We start from the raw sequence: 26,954 nt of genomic DNA, 5'->3' as shown, positions 1-26,954 counted from the left end.
ATAATATATTTGTAATATATATAATATATTTGTATATATATATATATATATATATATATATATATATACAGTATATATATATTTATATCGGCTATTGATTTATTCACTGGAAAGCGGAGTTTCAATATGAATAATAGTACCAGAGTTATAATGTACAAGTTTATTGCTTAGCTTTCGGATAAATCTATTTCCATCATCAGAGCCTAAAAATACAATACATTAAACAAGTTAAAACATAGGTTGATAGATATTTAAAACAGAAATTTTAAATGAACACACAAAAAACTGAATTGAAATAAAAATAACCTAAAACTTTTATAGTTTTAAGTTAATTTTATTTCATTTCAAAGTTTTTAGTGTGTTTTAAATATTTATCAAACTATATTTTAACTTGTTCAGTGTATTATATTTTTAGGCTCTGATGATGGAGATAGATTTTCCGAAAGCTAAGCAATAAACACGTACAGTACATTACAACTCTGGTACTATTATTCATATATATATATGTATATATATATATGTATATATATATATATATATATATATATATATATATATATATATATATATATATATATATATTTGGAGGGGGGTGCTCGAGCCATTTCGTCCTGATGGAAATTCCTCTAGGCAGCTTCTACTTGGAGTATTTCCTGCGAAAGATATAACAGAATTTTACCCGTAGAGGTATCACAAGGTTCTAACCCTGGAGGGAATATCCCGAGAGATATCGTGTATACAACAGGGACTATCCTTCCCCGAATAGAGTTAACCTTGTCTCGAAGGATATGGGATAGGATGTGATACGTGGGAGAGCCGTTACAACTCCGATCCCAGTGTGTTACTGTAAACATGTTGGCTAGTTCACCATTCTTTCTTGCAACGCCATCTTCATAGATCGCTTTGGGAGTTTTCCGCTTGTTTCTTCAAGTTTTTGAATGTTTTTTTGGAATATGAATGCTTCTGTTTCATCGGTTAAGTTGAGTACCTTATCCTTTTTTGGTGGAGAATTAATTTCACGTCCCCCCCCACCCCACCTTGTTTTTGCGCTATGCGTCCGGGAAAGACGGAAGCTCATGTTTTCAAATTATTCCAGGTTTCATATGATTTTCTTAGCTAGCGTTTTTGCCTTTCTCTCACTGGATCTCTTGATGTAATTATAAGATATCACCCGAAGCGATGCTGCTGTGTTGCATGAAGATGAATGACAGGTCGTAAATAAAAGCAAAATATATCTTAAAAATATAAATGTGATTTTTCTACTATGGTCCAGTGGGTGACATGTGTGTATTCTTTTAATGTGTCTGTGTGTGTTTCCGTAAAGGACCATCATAGAAACCAAGATAATCAAATAACCCTTAATAATTCAAATGGTTTCAAGTGATCGAAATAGTGTGGCATAAACATGTACATACATGTATGCGCATTTGCATAAGTATACTTATATACAAATTTACATATTCATATGTACATCTATGTGTATTTATATGTATATAAATGGACAAAGGAAAGCTAAACTAATGAGTTAGATGTACCATTTATTGTTGATTATTTGTTTTATATAACCAAGTAACAATGTATCGTAATACATTTACCAAATATTAAAGGGATAGAAAACTAAAAAGTTCCCAACATAGTTCTCAAAACCATAGGAAATTATAACAATAGCAGCTATCATAGTGATAATAATTATTATTATTATGAAGCGCATTTTTTTCTTATTGCACCACGACCAAAGAAGCATTTGCATACTGTCCTGATTTGCAGATGAATACATATTGGTGATTCATAATGTACGAGGGAAGGACCTATTCCTTCTGAGAAATATGGTCATTTTGTAATTGTAGGAATCAAGAAGGATTATTGGATGAAGAACATTATATCATGGTATAGTTTCGATTCAGATTTTGTACTTGAACGTTCTATTATGATTTGATTAGTTGCTAAAATCCACCATTCCGATGGATGTTGTTCAGTTTCTAAATTTCAATATCAGTGATATCGGGTTCCTTTCCTTCATACTTTCATAGTATTCACTTGTCTTTCACCCCTTCATCTTCCTTATTTGCACCTGGAACCAACATCATCCCGAAAAGTTTCCACTAACGAATAGACGATATAACCAAGTGAAAGCCCTAGCTACGATTGATAGATAGGGTTTAGCTTCCGGGTCTGGTAATGCCACTGGGAGAGGTCTGGGCATGGCTTCTACTGGCTGGAAGACGACTAACACAGTCACCACCAGGAGTGAGGACAAAACGACCTAGAAAAATGAAAGTAAAATGATTATTGGATCAGCCATGTGGAAGGATGTAAGTTGAACAACGGAATTTTATAGAGTAATAGAATATTAGATTACCAGAAAATCAAGAATTATTAAAGAACCACACATTATACGAAGTTCGGCTTTCGATGATGTAGAAATTGATTTTTAATTGAACAAGATATTGTGTTGATTTTCATCATATGTTGACTCATTAGGGGCAATTTGAATTAAAAGATGTCAATAGGTGTCACCTGGTGTGTCTGCAAGTTGAATAATACTTGCAGGTAAGTAAGACAGTGGCCTCACCAGGTAAATCTTGAAATGCATGTAGTGCCTAAGTCATAACTTGTTCTAGAGCTTCTGAGGCATGATTGGTAGCGACCTTTTTTTTTTTTTTTTTTTCTTTTTAAGAAACTAGGGTTCGATATCCATGTGAGGTAGAAATTTACATATACACATATCTATCCTATATGATAAAGAGCAAGTATATGGATATACAGTATATATATCTATATATTATTATTATTATTATTATTATTATTATTATTATTATTATTAAAAACTAAGCTATAACTCTAGTAGGAAAAGGGTTCCAACAGGAAAAAATAGCCCAGTGACGAGAGGAAACAAGGAAGTAAGAAATTATAAGAGAAGAATAAACAATCTAGATAAAGTATTTCGAGGACAGTAACAACATTAAATCAGATCCTTCAAAGTAAAAAAAAAAAGAGGAAGAGAAATAAGATAGAACAGCATGCCCGAATGTACCCCTAAGCAAGAGAACTCTAATCCAAGACATTGGAGGCCATGGTACAGAGGCTATGGCACTACCCAAAACCAGAGAACAATGGATTGATTTTCTAGTGTCCTTCTCCCAGGAGAGCTGCTTACCATAGTTAAAGAGTCTCTTCCACCCTTACCAAGAGGAAAGTAGCCACTGAACAATTACATTGCAGTAGTTAACCCCTTTGAGGAAACAAGTATTGTTCACTAATCTCAATTTTGTCGTGTGTATGAGGACAGAGGATAATGTGGAAATAATAGGCAAGACTATTCGGTTTATGTGTAGGCAAGGCAAAATGAGCCGTGATTACAGAGAGGGATCCAATTTAGTACTGTCTGGCCAGTCAAAGAACCCAATAACACAATAACACTCTTAAAGTAGTATCTTAACCGGTGGCTGGTGCCCGAGCCAACCTCCTACCGATATATGTAGATATATTATATATATATATATATAATATATATATATATATATATATATATATATATATATACACACACATATGAGGCCTTTTGTAGTTTTGCTGTATTTTGTTTTTGTTTTCATTTATGCATTGCAGAGGTTAAAAGCCAGCTCCTAAGATGAGTTTCCTCGTATAGGTATAAGGTTATGTAAATTACGTTAGACTTTCGTCGTTAATTTCATTGTATTCTTTATTCAAGTAAGTTATATGTAATTTACATTCTTTTTAAGAATTAACTTTTTATTTCACATATTTTTGTTACGAAGTCTTACGTAAACTGCTTTAAGAGTGCTATATGACCATACGAGATATGAACAAGGACTTATGTAAATGTTTTTTATATTTTTATGGGGCGTTACTTCATGTTTGAGAGAAAATACCCAATTGTTTTGTCTGCAATGTGCTTTGGAAGTATCTCGAAAATCCTAGTGTTAGATGTTATCTTTTTTTTATTTCCGAGAACGGTGGGTGGACTGAGCAGCTGATAGGGAGAGTTGCCCGAGACCCGTTTCGTCTCTTGACATTTTTATCTCGTTGGAAACTCTGGCGTCGCTGTTAGGCCAACCCTCCACGCTTCCAGATCTATTAGAAATTTCTGGAAGTAGCTAAGTTTCATATATATATATACTCCTCTACTCCTCTCTCTCTCACACGCCTCTCAGTGTATTGTTTTAAAAGTGTTAAGTGAAATCTCAAAGTTTTGGTGTGATGGTTTTTTGTAAACATAGTGAGTATTTATAAAAATTCCTTTAGACTTTTTGTAACTGGCCCTGTAGTAACGTGAAAGGTATTTGTAAAGTTATCTGGTTAACTATATTCATTGAGTGTCAAGACTAATTAAATAGTGTGTAAAATTTCATTTCAAGTGAAACAAGTGATTGTATAGTTTTCATGAGTATTATTTCTTTTGTTTTACTCTAAGGTTTATTTAGATTTAATATTTCAAGTCAAGTGATTATATAATTTTCAGAGCATAACAATTTTGTCTTAATCTAAGTTTTGCTCAGACTTAATATTTCGAGTGATTTATTTTTGTTTTTATGCAAATTCTTTCAAAGTGTTGTAATTTATATAGAATATACTTATTTTTGTAAAGAGTGTATTATTTCAATCATCCGTGTTTATTTCATACATGCTCGTGTACTGTTAAAGAATCAAAGTAAGAGGTGGTTTTATATAGATCTTAATAATAATTACCCAGTGTTGTTTTGAGTGTACTTAATAGACCTTTGTATATTGCTGTCTGTGAGTTATATAACTGTCTTAGAACTCGGGTGTTAATATTTTCAAGTGTAACAGTTTTAATGTAAAAAACAGGTTAGTTTGGAACTCGAGAGGCTGTATAGCTTGCCAGCCATAATATATATAATATTATATGTTTTGTTCCCGGACACGGGACCATTGTATAATATATTTTTGGTGCCCAGACCCTTGAGATCGATTGTGTTCCTATAAAAGGTTTTGAACAATATAATGTTGATAGGATTTTGTGTATTGTTAGGATATGTTTTTGGAGAGGTATGAAATTATTTGTTAAATGTACGAGGTGGGACAGTTTAATATCCAAGAGTTTTTGAATAACCCAAATGTTCAAGAATTGTCAGTAGGTAGTGAAACTAAAGCTCAGTGGCTTTATTTTAATCGCATATGGTGGCCATAAAACGAGTTGAATGATTAAATCCCATCAAGTGTCTAGTCTTAGAAGCGTTGATAAACTCGGGAAAGTTGTAGGAAGAAAATATAATGTCAGCTCGTGAACTGTTGGAGGGAGCTGAGGAAGACTTTTAAGCGAAATAAGGACCAGTTGACCCACAAACTGAAAGCATGAAACTAGATGGGGATGTTGAGGCTGAGATTCAATGTATTGCAGCGGAGGAGAATTTGCTTAAGTTGAAGATAATGGCAGAATGAGAAGAAAGAGAGAGAAGACTGGAAGAAATGGAAGCAAGACAAGAAGAAAAAGAGAGAGAAGAAAAACGACGTACGAAAGAAATGGAAGCAAAATGGGAAGAAGAAGCCCTAGAGATTGCAAGACATGCGAGGGAGATGGAAGAAAGGGAAATCGCAAGACGAGAAGAGAAAGAGAGAAGACGGGAAGAAAAAGAGATGAAGAAGCGAGGCATGCGAGTGAGTTGGAGCTGTTGAATGCTCGAGCAAAGTCTATAACGCAGACAGAGGCGACCCCCGCTATGCACGATCCAGTGTTTAATGTGGCGAACGCCCAGAGGTTAATTCCAAGGTTCACATAAGAGGCTCCTGATGAATTCTTTTATTATTTCGAAACGGTCGCATCGACGATGCAATGTCCCGAAGGTATCTGTGTTGTTGCAGAGTGTATTGATTAGGAAAGACACCCGTGCATACCTTAACTTAACTCAGGACCAGAGGAAGGAGTATAAAGAAGTGAAGATGAGCTTTCTGCCACCGTTTCAGATGACCTCTGAATATCATAATGAAAGGGTCCGAAGTTTGAGGAAGGACGAGAAAATGACTTAAGTGCATTACGCTTAGAAGGTACGACGATGTTTTAAGAGATGGACAGAGGCTGCTAACGTGAGGGAGATGACTGATTTAGAAGAATTGATAATACTAGAACAGTATATACGAGGAATTCCTGAACATATTCGAATGTACAAGAGAGAGAGAGGTGAAGAAACTTGATAAAGTCACATCGCTGAGTGAAGATTATAATATTATCAGTCGTAAACCCTCCTCGGGCATGAAGTTTCAACCGTCACTCCGACCTAGTGTCAAGTATTCGTCGAACCATGGAAACCAGTTCAGTAAAGTCTACGTGGATAAGTTCAACAGGTACAGCGGAAGTAGCACTGGTACTGTTCCTAAGCAGAATGTGATAGTACCACAGCAACAATCGTCGAATCATCCTCCTTCAAATATCGTGAAAAACGTGCAGAAGGTAAATATTGTCTGTTTTAAGTGTGGCAAGAGAGGCCATATCAGTAAGGAATGTTGGTCGAACCTACCGAAAGCAGTCACCCAAGTGATTAAGGATAATTTTACTTCACAGACTGCGAAGACGAAGAAACAATCGGTAAAGGTTAAAGAGGAAAATAAACCAGCCAACGTTTACATGACGAACAGGACAAACCCAAACAGCGTGGATACCTTTAAACCATATATTTATGAAGGTATGTTAGCAGCAATGGACGAGAGTGAGCGAACTCCATTCATGATATTACGCGACACAGGTTGCAACCATATTGTGGTGGTACGACGAGTACTCCTGTTGGTGGAACACTCTCTCACAGGGGACTTGGTTATTTTGAAAGGAATAGGAGGTGAAGAGGTTACCCATATTTGCCGTTTGAAACTTTCATGCGAGTTTTTGACTGGTAATTTTGATTTTGCGGTAAAGGATTCATCGGTTGTCGAAGGAGTAGACATCCTGCTGGGTAATGAGGTTGGTGGAACCCCGTTTGTGCCTTGTCCCATTGTAACGGAGAAGCCATTGAAGTATAGTCCTACGACTAAACTCGAGATGGACTACCTGTATCTGTTTCCTAGTTGTGTGACGACTAGAGGTATAACGAAGAAAGTGGCTGCTGAAGAAGAAAAAGAATTGAACGATGAACTTGGAGGATTAGTTTTCCGAAGAAGAGGATTCCCTTGAGGGTACACGAGAGGATATCTCCCAAGTAAGCCCGAGCGAAGAAGTGCGACAGACGAGCGGACAAGAGGACATAGAAGAAATGCACATGTAAGAAATAGAAAACTCAGCGTTTGAAGTAGGACACGTGATGAGGAAAAGGCTCATAGGATAACAACGGAAGGATGCATTGTGAACAGAGTTATTGTACCGTGTGGTGGACGAGACGGATGCACAGCAGTCTCCGACCTGTTATTATCTTAAGGATGGGTTGCTTATGAGGAAGCGTAGACCCGCCGATATCCCTGTACATGCCGAATGGGGGATATATCGGCAGATATTAATTCCCGCATGGTTGAGAAAACAGGTGATCTCGGTAGTACACGAGACGGGACATATTGGGAAAAGGAAGATGACGGAGAAGATTATGAAACACTTTTTCTAGCCTGGCATGCATATGGACGTGAGCCAGTTTTGCCGTGCATGTCACATTTGTCAAATGGCTGGAAAGGCAAACGAGTACATTAAGAAAACTCCCTTATACCCGATAGAAGTTCGAGGAGAACCCTTCAGCAAGGTAATAATCGACATTGTGGGACCTTTACCAAGGACGAAAAAAGGTCACGAATATATGTTAATCTTGATGTGTCCAGTGACGAGGTACTCCAAAGGCATACCCGTCATGAACATCAGTGTCAAAATAATTGCCGAGATGTTACTAGATTTTTCCACTAAGTTTGATATTCCGGAAATCGTTCAAAGTGACCGAGGAACGAATGTCACATCAAAACTGTTTAAGGACTGTTGGATGTGAAACAACTCTCAACTGCTTATCATTCGGAGACCCAAGATGCATTAGAGAGGTTTCATCAAGCTTTGAAAAGTATATGACGAAGTTCTGCAGCGAAACGGGTAATGAATGGGATATCGGACTACCGTTGATGTTATTTGAGGTACGTAATGCTTATCAAGAAAGCATGAGATGTACCCCGAATGAAATGATATTTGGACGAGAAGTGCGAGGACCGATCAAAATGTTAGTAGAAAAATGGAAGGACTGAGAGGAAACGGAGGGATAACATGTCAAGAATTTGAGGAAAAGGATAGGCGAGATAAGGAAATTTTCCATGGAAAAATCTCAAGGCGAGTTCAGAAAAAAATGAAGAAAAGGTTTGTTTTGAAAAGTAAAGACAAGACAGTTTTCTATAGGACAACAGGTATTGGTCTTCCGGTTGATCAGGAAATTTCCCACTCACCAACAAGTTCCAAGGACTATGCCAGATTTTGGAGAAGATCAGTGACCTGAACTACGTTATTGAAACCCCAGGAAGACGGAAAAGTCAGAGGAAAGTACATGTTAACCTACTGAAACCTTACTTGAGCGTAAACGAGACCGAAGCTTCTAAAGTGTGTATGGCGCAAACCATACCATCCACCTAAGACGACGATGGATAAGAGGTAGGGGCGGTAAGCAAAGTGAATAATTCGTCTATCATTCGGAACTTGGAAGAGAAATTAACTCATTTGAACCAGGAGCCGTATCACCGAGAAGTCATGAGAAAAGAAGTGGACTATTTGTTACAAAACGGATTAGCCGAACAAAGTTCTAGCCCTTACAGTTCTCCATGCTTGCTCGTGGTTTTAAATAGATCGTAATAATAATTACCCAATGTTGTTTTGAGTGTACTTAAGAGACCTTTGGATATTCAGTGTTTTGTATATTGCTGTCTGGGGGTGTTAGTTTTTTAAGTGTAACAGATTTAATGTTAAACAAACAGGTGCGTTTGGAACTCGAAAGGTTGTATAGCTTGCCTGCTGTATTATATATATTATGCGTTTGGTTCCCTGACACGGGACCATCATATAATAAATTAATATATATATATATATATATATATATATATATATATGTATATATGTATATATATATATATATATATGTGTGTGTGTGTATATATATATATATATATATATATATATATATATATATATATATATATATATATACTTACAGTATTTATATATATACATATATATATATATATATATATATATATATATATATATATATGTATATATCTATGTATATATATATATATATATATATATATATATATATATATATATATATATATATATATATATATATAAACAACAGCTGCAGCTGTTCCTAGTCCACTGCAGGACTAAGGCCTCATACAAAGTCCTTATTCATGTCTTGGGTTTGACCAGTTTCTATCACTACGCTGGCCAACTGCGAATTGGTGATGGTTGGAGACTAGTCTGATCGCCCACAGCAAACCAACATAGTATGTGTGGGCCTGACTAGTACAACTTCGGTGATCATAGCGATACATAAACCCTTTCACTATGTTAGGAAGGGATTATATATACATATACTGTGTATATATATATATATATATATATATATATATATATATATATATATGTATACATAAATACATATATATACATATATATATATGTATATATATATATATATATATATATATATATATATATATATATATATATATATATATACACTAAATCATGAATATACCAAGTCATTAACCCACAGTGTGTACTTCACCTCGGTTTTGGATGATGTTTTTAGAATTCGTCATCATGCTTGGTTAATTTATAAAGTCATTTGTGTTCTCAAACATTTTAGATATATAACATACATAAATATAATTTCGTGATTCAAGAATTACGCAAAAATAAAACATTTATTTTTGAAAAAATATTCATCTATTGAATTGAAAAATAATTCATAATGTTTAAAGCAATAAAAATAATGTCTAGCGTTTATTTCTCATTGTTCTTCCAGACCAGATTTTTGGCGAAAATACGATGATAGTGTCTAGTATTCAGTTCTGAATGTAACCAAAATTCTGCTAACAAAGTTTTGAAATAAAAAGTGAGAGAGAAACCCGATTCCAGTATTCTAAACAATTGGAATCTCTTTTATTAATATAGACTCCGTGATGTATGAGATACACAAAGCAGTGAACATTTAGAATGCGTTTCTATTTAAATCCTAATGTGACGGAAATGTTTCACAAGTTTGAATATCGGGATGCACAAAATGAAAAACAGAAAAAAGTATTTTGAAGTTAGAATATACTCAACGAAAATATTTTTTAGACTTACCAACTTCATGATGAGAAACTTAGGAAGCACAGTTCTTCTTGTACGTTCTAATCTTGAGGTTGAGACAGGAGGACCACTAACCCTTGGTCATGCAGGTATTTATAAGATGAAAAGCCTGCCCAACCCCCTTCCCTCATCCTCCCACAGGGGATGGAAACCAGTGGGAGTAGGCGGTTTTCCCGAGTCTGTGGGCGGAGTTTCGTTGGACCCAAAACCAAAGTTGTCCAAAGCATTACGATCTTTTGGGCTGAGCTAAGGGAATATACCACTTCGCTTTTGCATACCTAACAAAAAAGAAAAAAAAAAATAATTGAGTTACGAATAGTACATAATAATTTTATGTATGTTTAAGATTGATATATTATCAGCAGCATTTATGTCAAATACTCACAATTTCCAAAGAAATGCTGTATTGTACAGCAAACTTTTCCAGGAGGATGAAAGTTTGTTTTTATTTTATGTCGTATGATAAGGCACAAATAGTAAAAAAAAAAAAAAAAATGCTAATTAGATATATTAAGTGCACAGTGACTACATCACACACATTCTAATTAAACGCTTCAACCTTTATTGGTGTCCTCCCTGTAGTTGTAATTTAAAGTGATTCCCCTCGCAGATTTTTTCTCGATAATTGCACGGGTGTGACATTCAAATATACATAAATTATGATTTATATGTCCATACTTCAAATATGTAAGTAAGTCACATTAGGTATTATAATTTACAGTATGATGTATATAGGCCTTATCAAAAGTTGACAAGATCTCGTTCACCCAAGTTAAATAGCACTGTATGATTTGAATTCCATATTCCTTATAACAATATAAATTCTGTGAATTCTTGACTTTTACTCTGCTCGTTACTAGATTATCAGTAGAATGTTTTCCAGTTTAATGGCATCTAACTTATACGTGTCCTAATTCTTGTATTTATATATGTGTTGTACATCAAGGTAAATGAACTTTATCATCATGAAAATTCCACAAAAACCCATAACTCAGCATGTTGTTGTAGCAAGATTGCATTTTGATAGCGAGGGGAGTTTAGTTTCCTTTGTGCGCTCAAGTTGACAAGGTTCTCCCCTGAGAAAGTGTAGCTGTGTCCGATGTACTTACGAACTTTTGTTGTAAATGAGAAAACCCATATTCAGGTGTCTCATTATCCGTCAAGCATGGGACATACGTATTTCTCATTAATGCCATATTGCCAAGGGATTTTTCAGTGGCTCAATGTCTTTTATAAGACGATCCAGAGTTGTAAATACAGAATTATACATTAGTTCTAAATCTGCAATAGAAATCAAAATGGAACTTTAATTATTGATTTAATTGGTAAAAAAAAGAGAGAAAAAACAGTTAAATCTGCCATCTTTTGCAATTCCTCCCATGATTCACTAAATAGAAGTGTCCTCTGCAAATCTTTAATTGTTAAGGTATTCCCCATTAGTATCAATTCCTACATTTTCCCAATCTAAATTCTTAAAAACTTCTAGGTATGCTGTGAATGATTTAGGAGAAATGTGGTTTCCCTGTCCAACCCCTCTCTCAATTGAAATTTACTGGCTATATTTATGTAGTTTTAGGATTGCTGTACTATCCATAGATATAACTTCGTTTTCTAACATAAGATTCATCTATTCCGTGTCTTTGAAGAGCTTACATTACTGCCGAAATTTTGTTAGAATTAAAAGCTTTCTCATAGTCTATAAGTGCCATACATAGTAGTATGTCTTAGTCTGTTATTTTATCCATAAGCTGGTTAATTACATGGATATGGTTACTTGTTAAATATCCACTTATAAATCCAACCTTCTCTCTTGGTTTAATAAAGCCTAGCTGTCTTCCTATTCGGTGTAATATGATCTTTGTAAATATTTTATATGTTAACTGAGAGTAAATTTATTAGACGGTAAATTTTCAGGTCTTTTGTGTCTCCCTTTTTGTGAATTAGTATAATGAGGAAGTTTTTCCAAGCTGTAGGTACAGAGCATTCCTGCCAACATTTTGTATAAAGTTCAGCGAGCTTTGCTACTATGAAATCTCCATCTATTAACAAATCAATTGTTAGGCCATCATCTGCTGTTTTGCCTCTTTTCACGCCCTTCGGTGCTTTCTTTACTCTCCTACTGTTACCGGCTCAGGTGTTTCATTGTTTCTGTTGGCACAGTTATTTTTTATTTATATCACCATTGTATCGGTTTATATAGAAATCCTCTGCAATTTTTATTACACCATCTCTTTTGTTGATGATATTTACATTTTCACCCTTTCATTCATTTCGTCAATTTGATGCTGTTTTCTTTACTGTTTCCTCAATTTTTGACTGATTGTGTTTGCGAATGTTTTGGGTTTGTAGTTTGTTTATTGTTTTGGGCAGTTATGCTAATTCTATTTCATCTTTGATTTTACCCTTATTTCCAATCTCTTCTTTATTGGGTTTTTGGTCTTCGATAGTTTTCTTTGATTTTGTTTAGGAACATATTCATCTTTCTCTTGTGCTGATTCCAATACAAATTTTGTTAAATTACTTTCCATTTGTTCTTTACTTGCTTCCATTACGTCATGTAACTAGGAGTACCTATTTTGAATTGCTAAACCAAATTCAAGAGATTTTTCTCTTATTGCTGGAGTGTTTATTTTATTTCTTGAAATTAGTTTTTGGCTTTCCTTTATTTTATATCTAAACTAGTTTGGCTTCTCACCATTTTTTCGTCACTTATTTAAAACTGTTACATCTTTAACTAAATTAACCTTTTTGTTTCTCCATTTGGGCTTCTTGATGTCATGTCCATTTTTTATGTTCGGCTCTATAGAAAAAGTTGTTTATGATTTTAAAATTGCTTCTTTCAGCTAATTCTACAAGGATATTTTTTTTTATTTCTTTTGCCTACTCCAAATTTAGCTACTTTATACATGTGTATATATGTATGTTAATGGGTACCTGCTTATTTGTATGTATTTTGTCTTGAATTACAAGATTTTGTGTATGGGAACAAAGACAAATATACATATACATACATATATATATATATATATATATATATATATATATATATATATATATAGATAGATAGATAGATAGATAGATAGATATATAAATAAATATATATATATAAATAAATATATATATATATATATATATATATATATATATATATATATACATATATATATATATAAATATATATATATATATAAATATATATATATATATATATATATATATATATATATATAAATATTTATATATATATATGTGAATATATATATATATATATATATATATATATATATGTATATATACATATATATATATATATATATATATATATATATATATACACATATATATTTGTATATATATACTGTATATATATGTATATATACACACACGGTAGCCTATATGTTCGTATGTGTGTTTGTGTGAGATGCTTCTCGTGCAACAGTGTATTAATAAAGAAGAAGAATTCTCTGATGGACATACGAAAAGACTCATTCCTGGAAATATAGATTCCCTTTTCAGCTGAATAAACAGCTGAATAAACACTCAGAACGACGCGCTGCAACATTATTGTCATTTGCAACAGATTCACTGCCTAATTTTCGTGCAATCACGCTGCTTTCACTCATTGCAAAGACAAGTAGGCAATTCCGCCTTTTTCTTTCATCATCCAATATCTGCTTCCGATAAAATGTTTCCCAAAGTCTCTCGGAAGGCTGTTTCCGATGCATAAACAGAAGAAGCATTTTTTAAAGTCACCTATTAATGTTCGATAAAAATTCTCGTTTTCTGTTGTTTTTCTCTTTTCAAGTGTCAAGTGATAGGCCGTCCGATATCTAATTTGCAATTGATTCCAGTCATAATGATGTTCCTGTTTCAGGGAGGAATTCATTTTTGAGGCTCTGTATGCAGAGCGCTAAGATAGACAATTGCATCGTCTGGAGAACTAAAAATAAAAACTTTCTGGCAGAATATTAAAAGTGGCTTCATCGCCGACTTGATTATCGATGTTTTGACAAGAGAATAATTTCCTTTTATTGCTTTCGTCATCGACGTATTTGCAGCTGCTGTCTTAAAAGACCACGATATTCACTTTAATAGCCATATTTAGTTGGCTTAAGTTAGATTGCTTATTTCTGAAGAACATTTAATAATCACACGCACACACTCGTATCTCTCTCTCTCTCTCTCTCTCTCTCTCTCTCTCTCTCTCTCTCTCTCTCTCTCTCTCTCTCTCTACGTGCACTTATGCACACACAAACTCATTTACACACCTAAGTAGTATACCTCTTTTGTTATAAGCTATGTAATTTGACCAGTATATAGCCTACATAGTATTTTATTATATATATACAAGTCTCTATATGAATGCATATATATATATATATATATATATATATATATATATATATATATATATATATATATATATATGTATATATATGTATATATATATGTGTGTGTGTGTATGTTAGTTTTAGAATTCTGTTGTTAAGATGAATTAGCCCACCAATGAGAAGAGCCTCAGGTGTAGCCCGGTCAAACATATGGAACAGCCGACAAAACCAACCAGTTGCTGAAACATTGGGGTTTTGACCTTGTTAACAGCTCTCGTGTTGCTCTCTTGGCCAAAGCTTTGGCTGATGATGGTTATGATGATTTCTCATGAGAAAAGAGTTCAAAGATATGGAAGGACAAAGTGATATTTATTTTATTATTGTTGCTCTTCTTAAATATTTTATTTTTTCTTGTTCCCTTTCCTCACTGTGCTATTTTCCCTTTTGGAGCCCCTGTGCTTATAGCATCCTGCTTTTCCAACTAGGGTTGTAGCTTAGCAACTAATGATAATAATAATAATAATAATATTAATAATAATAATAATGGCGTTTTGTTTCGTCTGTGAATAAAGTTCATCCGCTTTCTTTTTGTTTCGTCCATAGTCACATTAATAGTTTTGTATTAAAATCGATGAAGTTCTGTTGATTCTATCATTTATTTCCCGGATTGCTCGATTTTGCAACGTTTAAACGATGGATCTTTGTATTGTTGATGTATATTAAGTGATGAAAGGAACAAATATCCAAAAAGAGCTACATGTAGCCTTATATTGATGGCGTATTAGAAATCCTTGAAACAGTTTGAAATGCCAGAAGTATTTCAGTTAAAGCAGATGTTTCGATTAGTTCAATATATTGCTATCTATCACTTCAGATATAATAATGATATATGCTTAATCCTTATCATAAGGTTTAATAGTACTTGATCAGATTCGAGTACATATTACTGTGAAAAAAAAAAAAAACATGCGAAATCGAATTAAATGTTATCCCTTTGACTAAGATGACTTTAGCTTTACTTTGATTTTGACTTCCCAGTTAGGGAATAATCTGCTTAACAGGAACACGAAATGGGTATAAAAGAATGATTTAGCTCTTATTACTTCTAATGGATAGTTATCGATTTACGCTCTCATCTGATTCTGGGATTTTCTATTTTCTTTTGTTACTATAATCTGAATTTTTCAACTTAGCTTTTTTTTTTTTTTTTTTTTTTTTTTTTTTTTTTTTTTTTTTCAAACTCAGTACTGTATCTTCAGCTCCTAGTTACTACTACCAGTAGTGATATTTATGATGCTAATAATGATAGAAAGCAAATCATCAATGATAATAACCGACGATGTTGGAGATCGAGTAATGGCATCAGCTTTGACCTATTTCATTTTCTGTAATATACCCTGCTCTATATTTCGAAACTTGTGCTTAATCTCCCTTCTAAGGAGACGCCCTGTTCCTTCTCTTGCCATAAGTGGGTGCGTGGGAAGTCTTTCTTGCTAGGGAGTCTCTTCCCCAAGCCTGCTTAGCAACAAGAGAATTCGCAATAATATTCCAGTCAGCGTCAATCTTGATTCGATTCGTTTTTCAATTTCCTTGATATGTGGTGAGAGTCTTCAAAGGAACTTTCATCAATAACAGGGGCCAGTAAGGGTGTCTGGAAGACAGACAGACAGACGGACATATGGATAAGAAAGAGGTAAAATGGGAAGGTGGGTTGTCTCTTATATCAGTTAAACTAAGATTTTAGTTATTTATGATTGAATGTTACCGAGAGAGAGAGAGAGAGAGAGAGAGAGAGAGAGAGAGAGAGAGAGAGAGAGAGAGAGAGAGAGAGAGAGAGAGAGAGAGAGAGAGAGAGAATTAAATTCAGCATCATGAGTATTTTTATGTATGCGTCGTCACTTGCTCATTTTTACCAAGGTCAACCCTCTGAGAAGGTGATCGAATGGGCAGAGTAGAAATGAAATCCTTACGTCAGACTCTGTGATGATACGTTGCATAATTGCTTTGGATGATGATGGTTATGATGATTGCTCATGAGAAAGAGTTCAAAGATGTGGAAGGACAATAGTAGCGATAGCTGAAACTTGAGGGGAAAATGAGTGCAAGACAAAAGTTTACGGCACCCAAACAAAAGACTTTCTTTTTATTTTTATAAGCGGATTAAGTTAACCTAGCTACAGATTCAGTGATTTTGATGGAAAGCAGATTTATCAATAATTAAATGACAAGAAAATGTCTTTGAATAAATCCATTGAATTTTGATTTCATTATTTGGTATATGTTTACGAGAGAGATCAAAGCTAAAGAGAAAAACGGTTATAAAGTAAAGTCTGTAAGAAAGAAATGTTATAATTCATATTTTATATTCATATTCATATTTTTTACATGAAGAAAAAATCCTTATGTCTCCCGTTTGCAGACTGACTTGAATACTTTTCTCATAGATAACTACATCATTGTTAAAAATTATTCAAACTAATTAAATATCAGTGAAAGACTTGTACTATGTTGAAAAAAAATAAATCAACCTTGATCAAGAGAGCAGAAATGATCAGCTCTGACGAACATCATGAAAATTTGCATCGTAAATGATCTAATCTTCCCCAGAGTTCTACTGCTGAGAACTTTGCTTTGGTGTATAGTGATGTTCTGGACGTTTTCTTCAAGAATTCTCCCATATTCAGCCGTCAAAGTATGATTGTTACCATGACAGTTTATGTTGCGTTATTCTCTGGAGTCAAGCCTTTTAGATACATATATATATATATAGAATGAAATTAACGTGTGCTATTGATAAAATTATCATAAAACAGCCAATGGTTACAGTGATTTTAAGCATTCTGGAAGTATTGTAAACATTGTAGAGGCTGTTTGAGAAATTATCTGGTAACGATTTTAGCCTTTTGAACGCCATCTAAATGTTGTAGACGCTATGGACTAAGTACAAGTTGTGAATCAGCCAGTGATTTTAGCCTTCTAGAATTGTTGTAAACATGGTAGAAGCTGTCTGATAAATTACCTGGCAGAGATTTTAGCCTTCGGAAGACCATCTACATGTAAAGACTATGCAGTAAGTGCAAATAGTGAATCAGCCAGTGATTTTAGCCTTCTAGAATTGTTGTAAACATGGTAGAAGCTTTTTGAGAAATGATCTGGCAACGATTTTAGCCTTCTGAACACCATCTAAGTGTTGTAGAGGCTATGGACTAAGTACAAGTGGTGAATCAGCCAGTGATTTTAGCCTTCTGGAATTGTTGTAAACATTGTAGAAGCTGTCTGAGAAATTATATGGCAGCGATTTTAGCCTTCTGAACACCATCTACATGTTGTAGAGGTTATGCAGTAAGTGCAAGTAGTGAATCAGCCAGTGATTTCAGCCTTCTGGAAGCGTTGTAAACGTTGTAAAGGTCGTACAAAAATGTTGTAGAGTAGACGATTTCGATTTCAAGTTCCAAAGCTGAATTCAACAAGAACATGTATGGCAGGGTCGGAATAAATTTCATATTAGTTGACTGTCACTTTACTTTCGACTCTGCAAAGGTTCAAATCGATGCTCCACCTGAATCCCTTATCATGAAATAAATTTCCTCCTGGGTGAATTCGATATTAAGTGGTCTTTGGGATTATTTGCTATATATATATATATATATATATATATATATATATATATGTATATATATATATATATATATATATATATATATATATATATGTATGTATATATGTATATATGTATGTATATATGTATACATATATGTATATATATATATATATATATATATATATATATATTATGTGTGTGTATATATATATATATATATATATATATATATATATATATATATACATTGCATGTTGTTTGTTTGGATGTGTGTCTGTGCCGTGTCTGTTTTTTGCTGTGGTTCTTGATTCCTTTTATCTAACCAAGGCTTCACAAAAATTGTACAATACCAAGAAACCCCCACGAGTCCTTTCATAAGTATGAATATCTACAAGAAAAGTATTTCTCCAATGTTTGCATATTTTTGTATTTTCTAAAAGATAAATAAATTGGAAAGCTTCTTTCTTATGAAAATATACAAGATTGTTTTCAAAGAGAAAGATGAATTTTAGTGGGACTTATTAATTAGGGTTCATTGTTTGTTTGTAAATTTCATAATAGAAATGAATTGAATATTAAATAAAATTTCACTCTCTTACAGCTGTTGGTAGATTTTGGATAAATATTCAGGGTGATAAACAATATATTTTGAAAATTTACCATTAAAAATATTGATTTCATTTACGCACATAAATACAAAAGCATAATAAATCATAATTTGGTTAAAAAAATGGGAGTATGTAATATGAAGTCTTCACTTCAAATCGGGGAACTCAAACCTAAATATTTCGGAAAAGAGTAATTTATAAATAACAAAAGAAAAGTGAAGTGATCTACCCAAAGGGATCTTAAGGTCCTTTTATGCGATAGCTGAGGCCGGAATCGATGCCTGGTGCAATATTTGGGGTCAATTCAGATTTGGGAATTTCCATAACAGAAGTTGGATGACCTCTTAATCTCCCTTTTCAAGGGCCTTTTCGTAGACATATATGAGGGGTGTTTATATAAAGCACTACATCCTTACACACACACACACACACACACACACACATATATATATATATATATATATATATATATTTATTTATATATTGTGTATCCATTTTAAGACATTCACCGAAACAAGAATTGTGACAGATGATATAACACAAATCAGTATATCAGTATCCCATTCTTCCAGTAATCAGTGAATCAGTGTCCCATTTTTTTGGTAATTACTGAATCTTGGATGAACTGTTGCTCTGTAAAAACTTCTAGAACATCAGTCAATCTCTTCATAGATTATGCATTGAGCCGAACCCACCTCCCCACTCATAAACATATTACAACAGACTCTCTCTCTCTCTCTCTCTCTCTCTCTCTCTCTCTCTCTCTCTCTCTCTCCTGTCTGAACTAATTTTTATTTATCCCGGAAATCATTACCTAAAAATCACAAGAGAGCATTTATTATTCATTTACTGCGGTACTTCTTCAGAATAAGAGGATATTCTCTTTCATCAGAGCTTCCACAACATTGATTTCAACTCAGATATAGGGTCATTATCGTAAACTTCATGAGTAATGAACTTTCATAACTAATGGAAAAGTAGAATTGAGATCATGAATGAAGAAAAGATTTGGTTAAAGATGAGGAAAGAAGGGGAACTGATAGAAATGTAGTTTGCGTGTATGTATATATATATATATATATATATATATATATATATATATATATATATATATATATATATATATATATATATATATATAATGGTGTGTGTGTGTGTATGTTTCTTTATGTATATCAGATCTTTCGTATCTAAAGGGTCCCTATTGCTTGTCTTTTGTCTCCCTCTCATTTTTCAGTATTACACTATTTCAGAATTTATTTGGAGAGAGAGTGAGTTACAAGGAGGAACAAGGATTTGGACGTTTCAAGGACTTTTTAGTCTATCCGGGGAGACTCCATTTGCCCTTGGCTATAGTGATTCACTTTAAACATTTAGAGATTTTTATGGTCTTGTCTAACTTATTCTTGAACTCGTTTACCATGTTGCTGTTTACTACATCCGCTGGAAGTCTGTTTCACGTATTTGTTATTTTATATGCAAAGAAACCATTTTGAGTAGTGTTGTATCTTTTCAATTCCAGTTTGTATCCGTTACCTCTTGACTGATTTGTGCTAAGCGTGAATAGATTGTTGTAATCTACATTTGTTATTCCTTTAAGAATTTTGATTGCCTCTAGTAACTGCCCCCTCAGTCGTCGAGTTTGTAGATCAAATCAATTTAAACGTTCCATCCTCCATCTATTTCCAAGTTATCTTAGTGTTGGAGCTAGTTTGGTGGACATAGCTTGCACTGCTTCCAGTCTATCTATTTCCTTCTAAATTCTTGGAGCCTAGAATTGGAATCCGAATTCTAGATGGGGTCTTCGTGATGTGTACAGCTGTAGTACAGTGTCTCAGTTTCTTTATTTGAATTGTCCCTTTATGTAACCTATTAATTTTTGTGCTTTCTTTTCATCTTTTATGCTCTGATGAACTTCCAATCTTTGCTAATATTAACGCTGAGCTCTTCCTGCTGGTCCACACTATTTCATTACCCAGCAGTGAGTAATCTGTTTGCTGGTTTATAAAACCCACGTGCATGAATTAGCATTTTATCACCATTGAAAGGCATTTTCCATTTTCTTGACCATTCTCCTAACTTAATTAAATCATTTCTCTAGGCTTCTATATCTGAGTTCGCAGCATTTATGCTTAGTTTAGTATCGTCGGCAAATTTGTCTATTCTACTAGTTAATCCTAAATCTATGTCGTTAATGTAAGTCAGAAATAGTAATGGGCCAAGGACGGATTTTTGACGTCCTCCGCTTGTAACAGCTGCCCACTCTGAGGCTTCTCTATTGATTACAACCCTGTTTTCTGTTTGTTAGCCAGCCAATCTTCGATCTATTCAGCTGGCTCGTCAATGATGCCTAGTGCTCTAATTTTATCCATTAATTTTTGTTTATCAGGGATTTTGTCAAAAGCCTTTTGAAAGTCTAGGTATATGATGTCTATTGCCCTGCTTTTGTCATAGATGCTAAACATGGGGAAAAATTCCAATAGATTTGTCACACAAGATCTATTCTGTCTTAAGACCATCTTGTCTATCTATCAGTAGATGCTTTTTTTCTATATGTTTTACTATTGAATCTACGATGATTTATTCAAACTTTTTGCAAGACACTAAATTTAGACACACGGGTCTGTAGTTATCAGGTTCTACTTTTGGTTCCTTCTTGTAGATTGGAGGAACATTGCTTAGTTTCTATTCTCGTGGTGGCTTTCTTTCGTTGGCTGTCTTTCGGAACATTTTGTAAAAGTAAGGGCTTATCTTTTCTTCTAGTGCTATAATCTCTCTTGGATGAATATCATCTGGACCTGGTGCTTAAGACTTACTGAGTCCTTTTATTTTATTTTTGACATCTTCCAATATAAAGGGGAGTCCGTTTAATGGTTGTGGCCCTTCATATTTGATAGCTGGTTTGGGGAGGGTCGTTGATTCTTCCTTAGGCGGTGGGCACAACTGGCCGTACTACCAGCAAGGGGGGGGGGGGTATACGGGCAAAATTTGTGTGAAATCGTGGGTGTGACGCAAGGGGCACGCAACTGTCTTTGACCTCGTAGACCGCCGTATACCAGCCGCAGAATTTTCACTCGCTGCACTAAAATGTTCTGCGGCAGTCAAGAAAATTTGTAGTCGCAGACAGGACGCATGTCTGACACAAGTAAGCCGTGCGAATGACTTACGTGCAATTTACGTGCCGTAGGATTTTCTGTGGCATGATCTCCGCACATTGGTCGTGCGTGTAACTTGCGTCACAAGTACGAGCCACGCACGTTTGTCGTACGGAATTAAAAGAAGTACGTGGTCTATGCGTGCACCGTACGATGCAATTGCGGAAAAAGTAGGTGTGTAGTACAATGACCGGACGACGTTTAGACTAATGCACGATATTTACATGATTTTTCAGGATATATATTCTGCTGCAGCAAGTACAGCATCATTCTGATGTTCATCCCTTTGCCAATTAGGTACTCTCTCCTCCCCTCTCTCTCTCTCTCTCTCTCTCTCTCTCTCTCTCTCTCTCTCAGTATTCTAAGACGGTAATCAGCTTTCTTGTCCGTGATTATTTGAGTGTGTATATATATATATATATATATATATATATATATATATATATATATATATATATATATATATATACATGCATATATATATATATATATATATATAATGGATATCCACGCTGTAGAACATTTTATACCACCCAGGGGACGCTTAAGACGTGTACTCTGGAAGTGCGTCACCTGCACTACACGCACGTCCTTAGTGCATGCTTAGTCCTCTTTCCGTATGTGCCGTACGCCATAATTTTCCCACGCATTCATCTCACACTTGCGAACCGTGCGACACCCGTGCGTCACACGTACTTAACCCGTACTGAACACTCAACACACTCGCTACCAATTACATCGTAGGGGTTCACGGCTACGACTGAAAAATTCCTAGACACGTACGGCTAAAAAATTCGTACGGGGAGTTGTGCCCGGCGCCTTAGTGAATACGGCTGTGAAATATGCATTCGTCAGTTAGGTTTTTCCAAATAATTTGTTATAAGATTACCCTCCGCGTTTCGTAATGGGCTCATGTTGTTTTTGATTGGTTTTCTACTGTTTACATATGCAAAAAAAAAAAAAAAATAAAATAAATAAAAAAAAAATCGGGTTTTCTTCACTAGCTGAAACCATTATTTTCCTTCATTGATCTTCTAACTAGTTTATCTACATTTCTGCTTTAGTTTTAGTTCTCGGAAATTTCTCGAATTGAATGCTGTGCACCCACTGATTTGTTTCCAGTTGCTGCTTCTTATTGCATTGGCCATTTCTCTGCTGAATCATTTGGGTCGTGGAGTTACATTTGGTAAAATTTTTCTTTGCGTTATACATTTAGCCTCTTTTTCTATGTAGATTTCTACAAGGAATTCCATTGTGTATCTATGTTCCCTGTTCCGCCGTATTCTAACTTCTTTGTGTATTCTTTCAGTTGTATCCAGTTGCCTCGTCTGTAATCTAGCTTTTATGTAATTATCCTTTCTTTTAGATGAGGAATATTTACCTGAAACCTAACTATTCGGTGGTCACTTTTGCCAATATTTTCGCCTACTGAGACGCTGGATACTAAATTTTCTTCTGTTGTTAGCACAATATCTAGTATGCTATTTGCCCGAGTTGGTTTATCCACCCACTGAGGGAAGAATTCATTGTTGACAAAGTTTAGTAACCTGTATTCCTCTTTGTATGATGTAGAATTCATAGTGTCCCAGTTTACTGCTGCATTGAAGTCTCTCATTAGAACAGTTAGCTTATAGTTCACTTCTTGTCCAAGTTGTCATTACAGCTCTTCGTCCTGTTCTTGCGATTGATGTGGTGGTCTGTATTTTACTAGTATGGACATGTTTTTGTGTTAAATTTGCACCGGTCACTTAACATTCGTTTTCTAATTCAATTTCTATGGGGTTTAAGGGATTTTTAACATGAGCATTACCCCGCCACCTTTTTGGTAAGGCGATCCTGCTTGGAGGCGATCCTACCATGGAGTCTGTGATTAGCGCCGTCTTGTCTTCTATGATTATTCTTATTATTACTGTGATTTCAATTATATTAAATCTAAAAATTAAATCACAATGTTCGCTGCAATACTTCTACTTAAACTGTTGTAATATATCTCAAAAGACGAAATTAAATTTGATCTTGGCGATGCCATTTAGATTAGTAATTTTTTTGCGAAATTATTTTCTATCCTATTAGAGAGAGAGAGAGAGAGAGAGAGAGAGAGAGAGAGAGAGAGAGAGAGAGAATTTGATTTTCAATAGACCCTTACGAGTTGTAAGATTCCTTTCCCTTTCCCTTCACCTACTTTTCGTACTCCTTTCATTCTCATTCCTGTCTTTAACTCCCATCTCCTCTTTTTATGCTATTTTGGTAGCTCTCTCTCTCTCTCTCTCTCTCTCTCTCTCTCTCTCTCTCTCTCTCTCTCTCATAATAAGATGGAGAATAATTTCGCAGAAAATTTATTAATCTAGATGGCATTGCCAAGATCAAATTTAATTTCGTCTTTTGAGATATCTTACAATGTGGAGGATTGATTTTTTTATTTTTATTTATTTCTTGTTTCCCAAATCCAGAGAGAGAGAGAGAGAGAGAGAGAGAGAGAGAGAGAGAGAGAGTGTGTGTGTGTGTGTCAGCGTGCGAGAGGTATTTAGTGTATTGATTGTTTGTTGTGAGAAAGACTGTTGGTATAACTGAGATTGTTTGTTTATGTTTTTAGCTAGGTTAGGACAGTGGTGCATGCCTTGGAAAAATGATTTTTTTTTATTTGACTGCAGCTAGAGGCAGTTGTATGCTTTGAATGCTGGATTATTATTATGTTTACCAGCGTAGAAGTGATTATTGATTTCTAAAGTAAGTACAATTTTATTTATCTTTGCTAGGAGTGATTCTGAATAATAGAAGCCGTTTATTATTTATCTTTGATTATAGTGCGATAGTTTAGTTAGCTAGGAGTGTTCGTAAGTTTTGCTTTTTTTCATTTGCAGGCCGTAATTCCTCCTTTGGAGAACTTATTTTTTAATGTTGCTCAACCGTTGATGACCTGGCCTGTAATTAATTGTGTTTAGACTATTCTAGTTGATGACCTGGATTGTGTTCAAGAACCTGAGTTGATTGTTCTTGTGCTGTAATATTATGACAATGATGATGATCATAACGCTCACGACCCAGATCAATTAATACACTTGTGTATTAAAATATATCAGTGTTCCGGTTGTGGTTTTGGGCCATAAAAGACTGTTGGCCCTTGTGTGGACGAAGGTGTCCACTCAGAAATATATAAAATATTTCTGTTTATATTTGTGGTTGTGGCCCATTTTAGTTTTAAGTTTTGTTAGGGTTTATTTGATTTTGGAAGGTTTTTTTTTTAATTATATATTTAGTGTTAAGTTTTTGATTACTTCAAAGTGTTGATAATTTGATTGTGGATGGTTCATATTAAGCATATTAGTTTTAAGAAATATAGTTTAAGGTTATGTTTTGTTTTTTATGTCCTTTTTGTCTGAGAGTCCAGTTTATGATAACGGAAGGGGAAAGTATGTGGCTTCAAGAAACATAAAATACCTTAAAATGAAAAATAAATCATAGGGGCCTTAAACTCCCCCTCCCCCCAATCCCCATCTGAATAAGCTTGTTCACTCGACAGACTGCCCCCCCCCCCCAACCCCCACCCAAGATAAATCTGAAAAGACTTCCCTGACCACTGGGTATCATAAGGACATTATCATCATATTTCATAATTATTGACCAGGCAGTGTTGAGGCCCTTTCCTCAAATCCAGAAAGATATACTTAACATTTGCATTGCACACACATGAGCAAGACGGAGCAAACATATTCTCGTCCGTTTATTTTTTCCTAGAAAATTTTAGGCTTTTGGCACATTTGATTATCGTCGATAAGACTTTATGCATATTTTGGTAGAATCATAACCTAAAAATTGTTAATATATGAACAAGCAGACAAAGAAATGCGATGAACCTAAATTAGAGAGACGCAGTAAACATTTATTTACAAAAAAGAAATAACATAAAAATTATAAGAAAATGATGATCTCTTCCTAAGGAAATCATAGAAAATGGTGGTGTTACTGTTAATGGCATAATAAAACTCCTTAGAATTCTTGAAGAAAATTTGAATAAAGAGGTACCCAGGTCAGAAAAGGGTTGCGTACGCGACGTAATTGCTTGCGTAAATATGCAAAAAGAACTTTTAGAGAAGACCGTTTGAAACATCAAATATAGACGTTCTCCTTGCCAAAAATGCAATCATCTGAATTTTCAAAATACCAAGTTCAAGATCGGTTTGTTTATAAGATGAGGCTATGTACCTTCCTAAAATGATGGCCTTTGTCGAAATATTTTAACCGAGTTACACTGTACAAGGTTATTACAACTGAAAAATATGAATTCTGTTCAATATTAATATGCAAAAACACATTTGATTTAATTGCAAAATACTGTGTGAAGATGTATCCTTGACGAAAGTCAACACATAATGCACCTTCCTTTCAAGGACAACACGAAATTCTTCTAGACCGGTTATGTTATGCTTTTCTTAAATTGAAAGGGGGTAATAGATAACCCTCTCTCTCTCCCCCCTCTCTCTCTCTCTCTCTCTCTCTCTCTCTCTCTCTCTCTCTCTCTCTCTCTCTCACTTTGAGTAGTTCATGAATTTTACAGATCAATTGCCATGTCATGTTATTGATTTTTGTTTTCTCATTATATGTACATGTAATTATCATTTGTTCAATTTCACAATCGAGTGCGGTAAAATTAGCTTCAGGTAATCGTGAGCGCTCCGAGGTGAAACCAGTCTTGTGATAGAAGGAGAGAGGGGGAGTCGAGGGAGTGGGTGAATGCAATTTTGGAAATATTCTGCAAGCTGCTCATCGGCCAAGTGGGTCTCCAGGTAACCTTGAATAGGAACGCGCAGTGACTCCCCCTGATACCCCCTATAAAGCAAAACGATAAGGACACTACGCAATTCCTCTAGACCGGTTGTTGTAAAGCGTTTCCTAAATTGACGGGGGGCCAGGTAACCTTGACCACTTCAAGGGGAAACCAGTCTTGCGAGAGGAGAGTCGAGGGAGTGGGTGAATGGA

General features: G+C 34.6%; 3 protein-coding genes across 4 annotated transcripts in view; 2 read left to right on the top strand and 1 right to left on the bottom strand.

The window, feature by feature from the left end:
• The window catches only part of LOC137658493 (uncharacterized), a 444,691-nt gene extending 434,315 nt beyond the window's left edge, over nucleotides 1–10,376 (bottom strand). Inside the window, exon 1 of the mRNA XM_068393250.1 lies at nucleotides 10,277–10,376. The gene's annotated coding sequence lies outside the window, so the exon portion shown is untranslated. The remainder of the gene's footprint in view (nucleotides 1–10,276) is intronic.
• LOC137658497 (adhesive plaque matrix protein-like) overlaps nucleotides 1–26,954 on the top strand; it is a 1,563,467-nt gene that overhangs the window by 757,032 nt on the left and 779,481 nt on the right. The gene's annotated exons all lie outside the window — the stretch shown is intronic.
• On the top strand, nucleotides 5,978–7,916 carry LOC137658157 (uncharacterized). The gene is made up of 2 exons (XM_068392839.1): nucleotides 5,978–6,430; nucleotides 6,542–7,916. Exons 1-2 carry the CDS (start codon nucleotides 6,233–6,235, stop codon nucleotides 7,142–7,144), a joined length of 801 nt encoding a protein of 266 aa, XP_068248940.1. The 5' UTR covers nucleotides 5,978–6,232; the 3' UTR covers nucleotides 7,145–7,916.

Source organism: Palaemon carinicauda, chromosome 19 (assembly GCF_036898095.1).
Source record: "Palaemon carinicauda isolate YSFRI2023 chromosome 19, ASM3689809v2, whole genome shotgun sequence".
Classification (NCBI taxonomy): Eukaryota; Metazoa; Arthropoda; class Malacostraca; order Decapoda; family Palaemonidae; genus Palaemon; species Palaemon carinicauda.
The sequence above is the reverse complement of the archived record's forward strand: the minus strand, read 5'-3'. Positions and strand labels throughout refer to the sequence as shown.

Bases quoted from the DNA above. Each gene is read 5' to 3' on its own strand.
- LOC137658157 (XM_068392839.1), top strand. From the start codon at position 6,233: ATGAAGTTTCAACCGTCACTCCGACCTAGTGTCAAGTATTCGTCGAAC. The intron at 6,431-6,541 runs GTAAATATTGTC...TTTACTTCACAG, and splicing joins TCGTGAAAAACGTGCAGAAG to ACTGCGAAGACGAAGAAACA.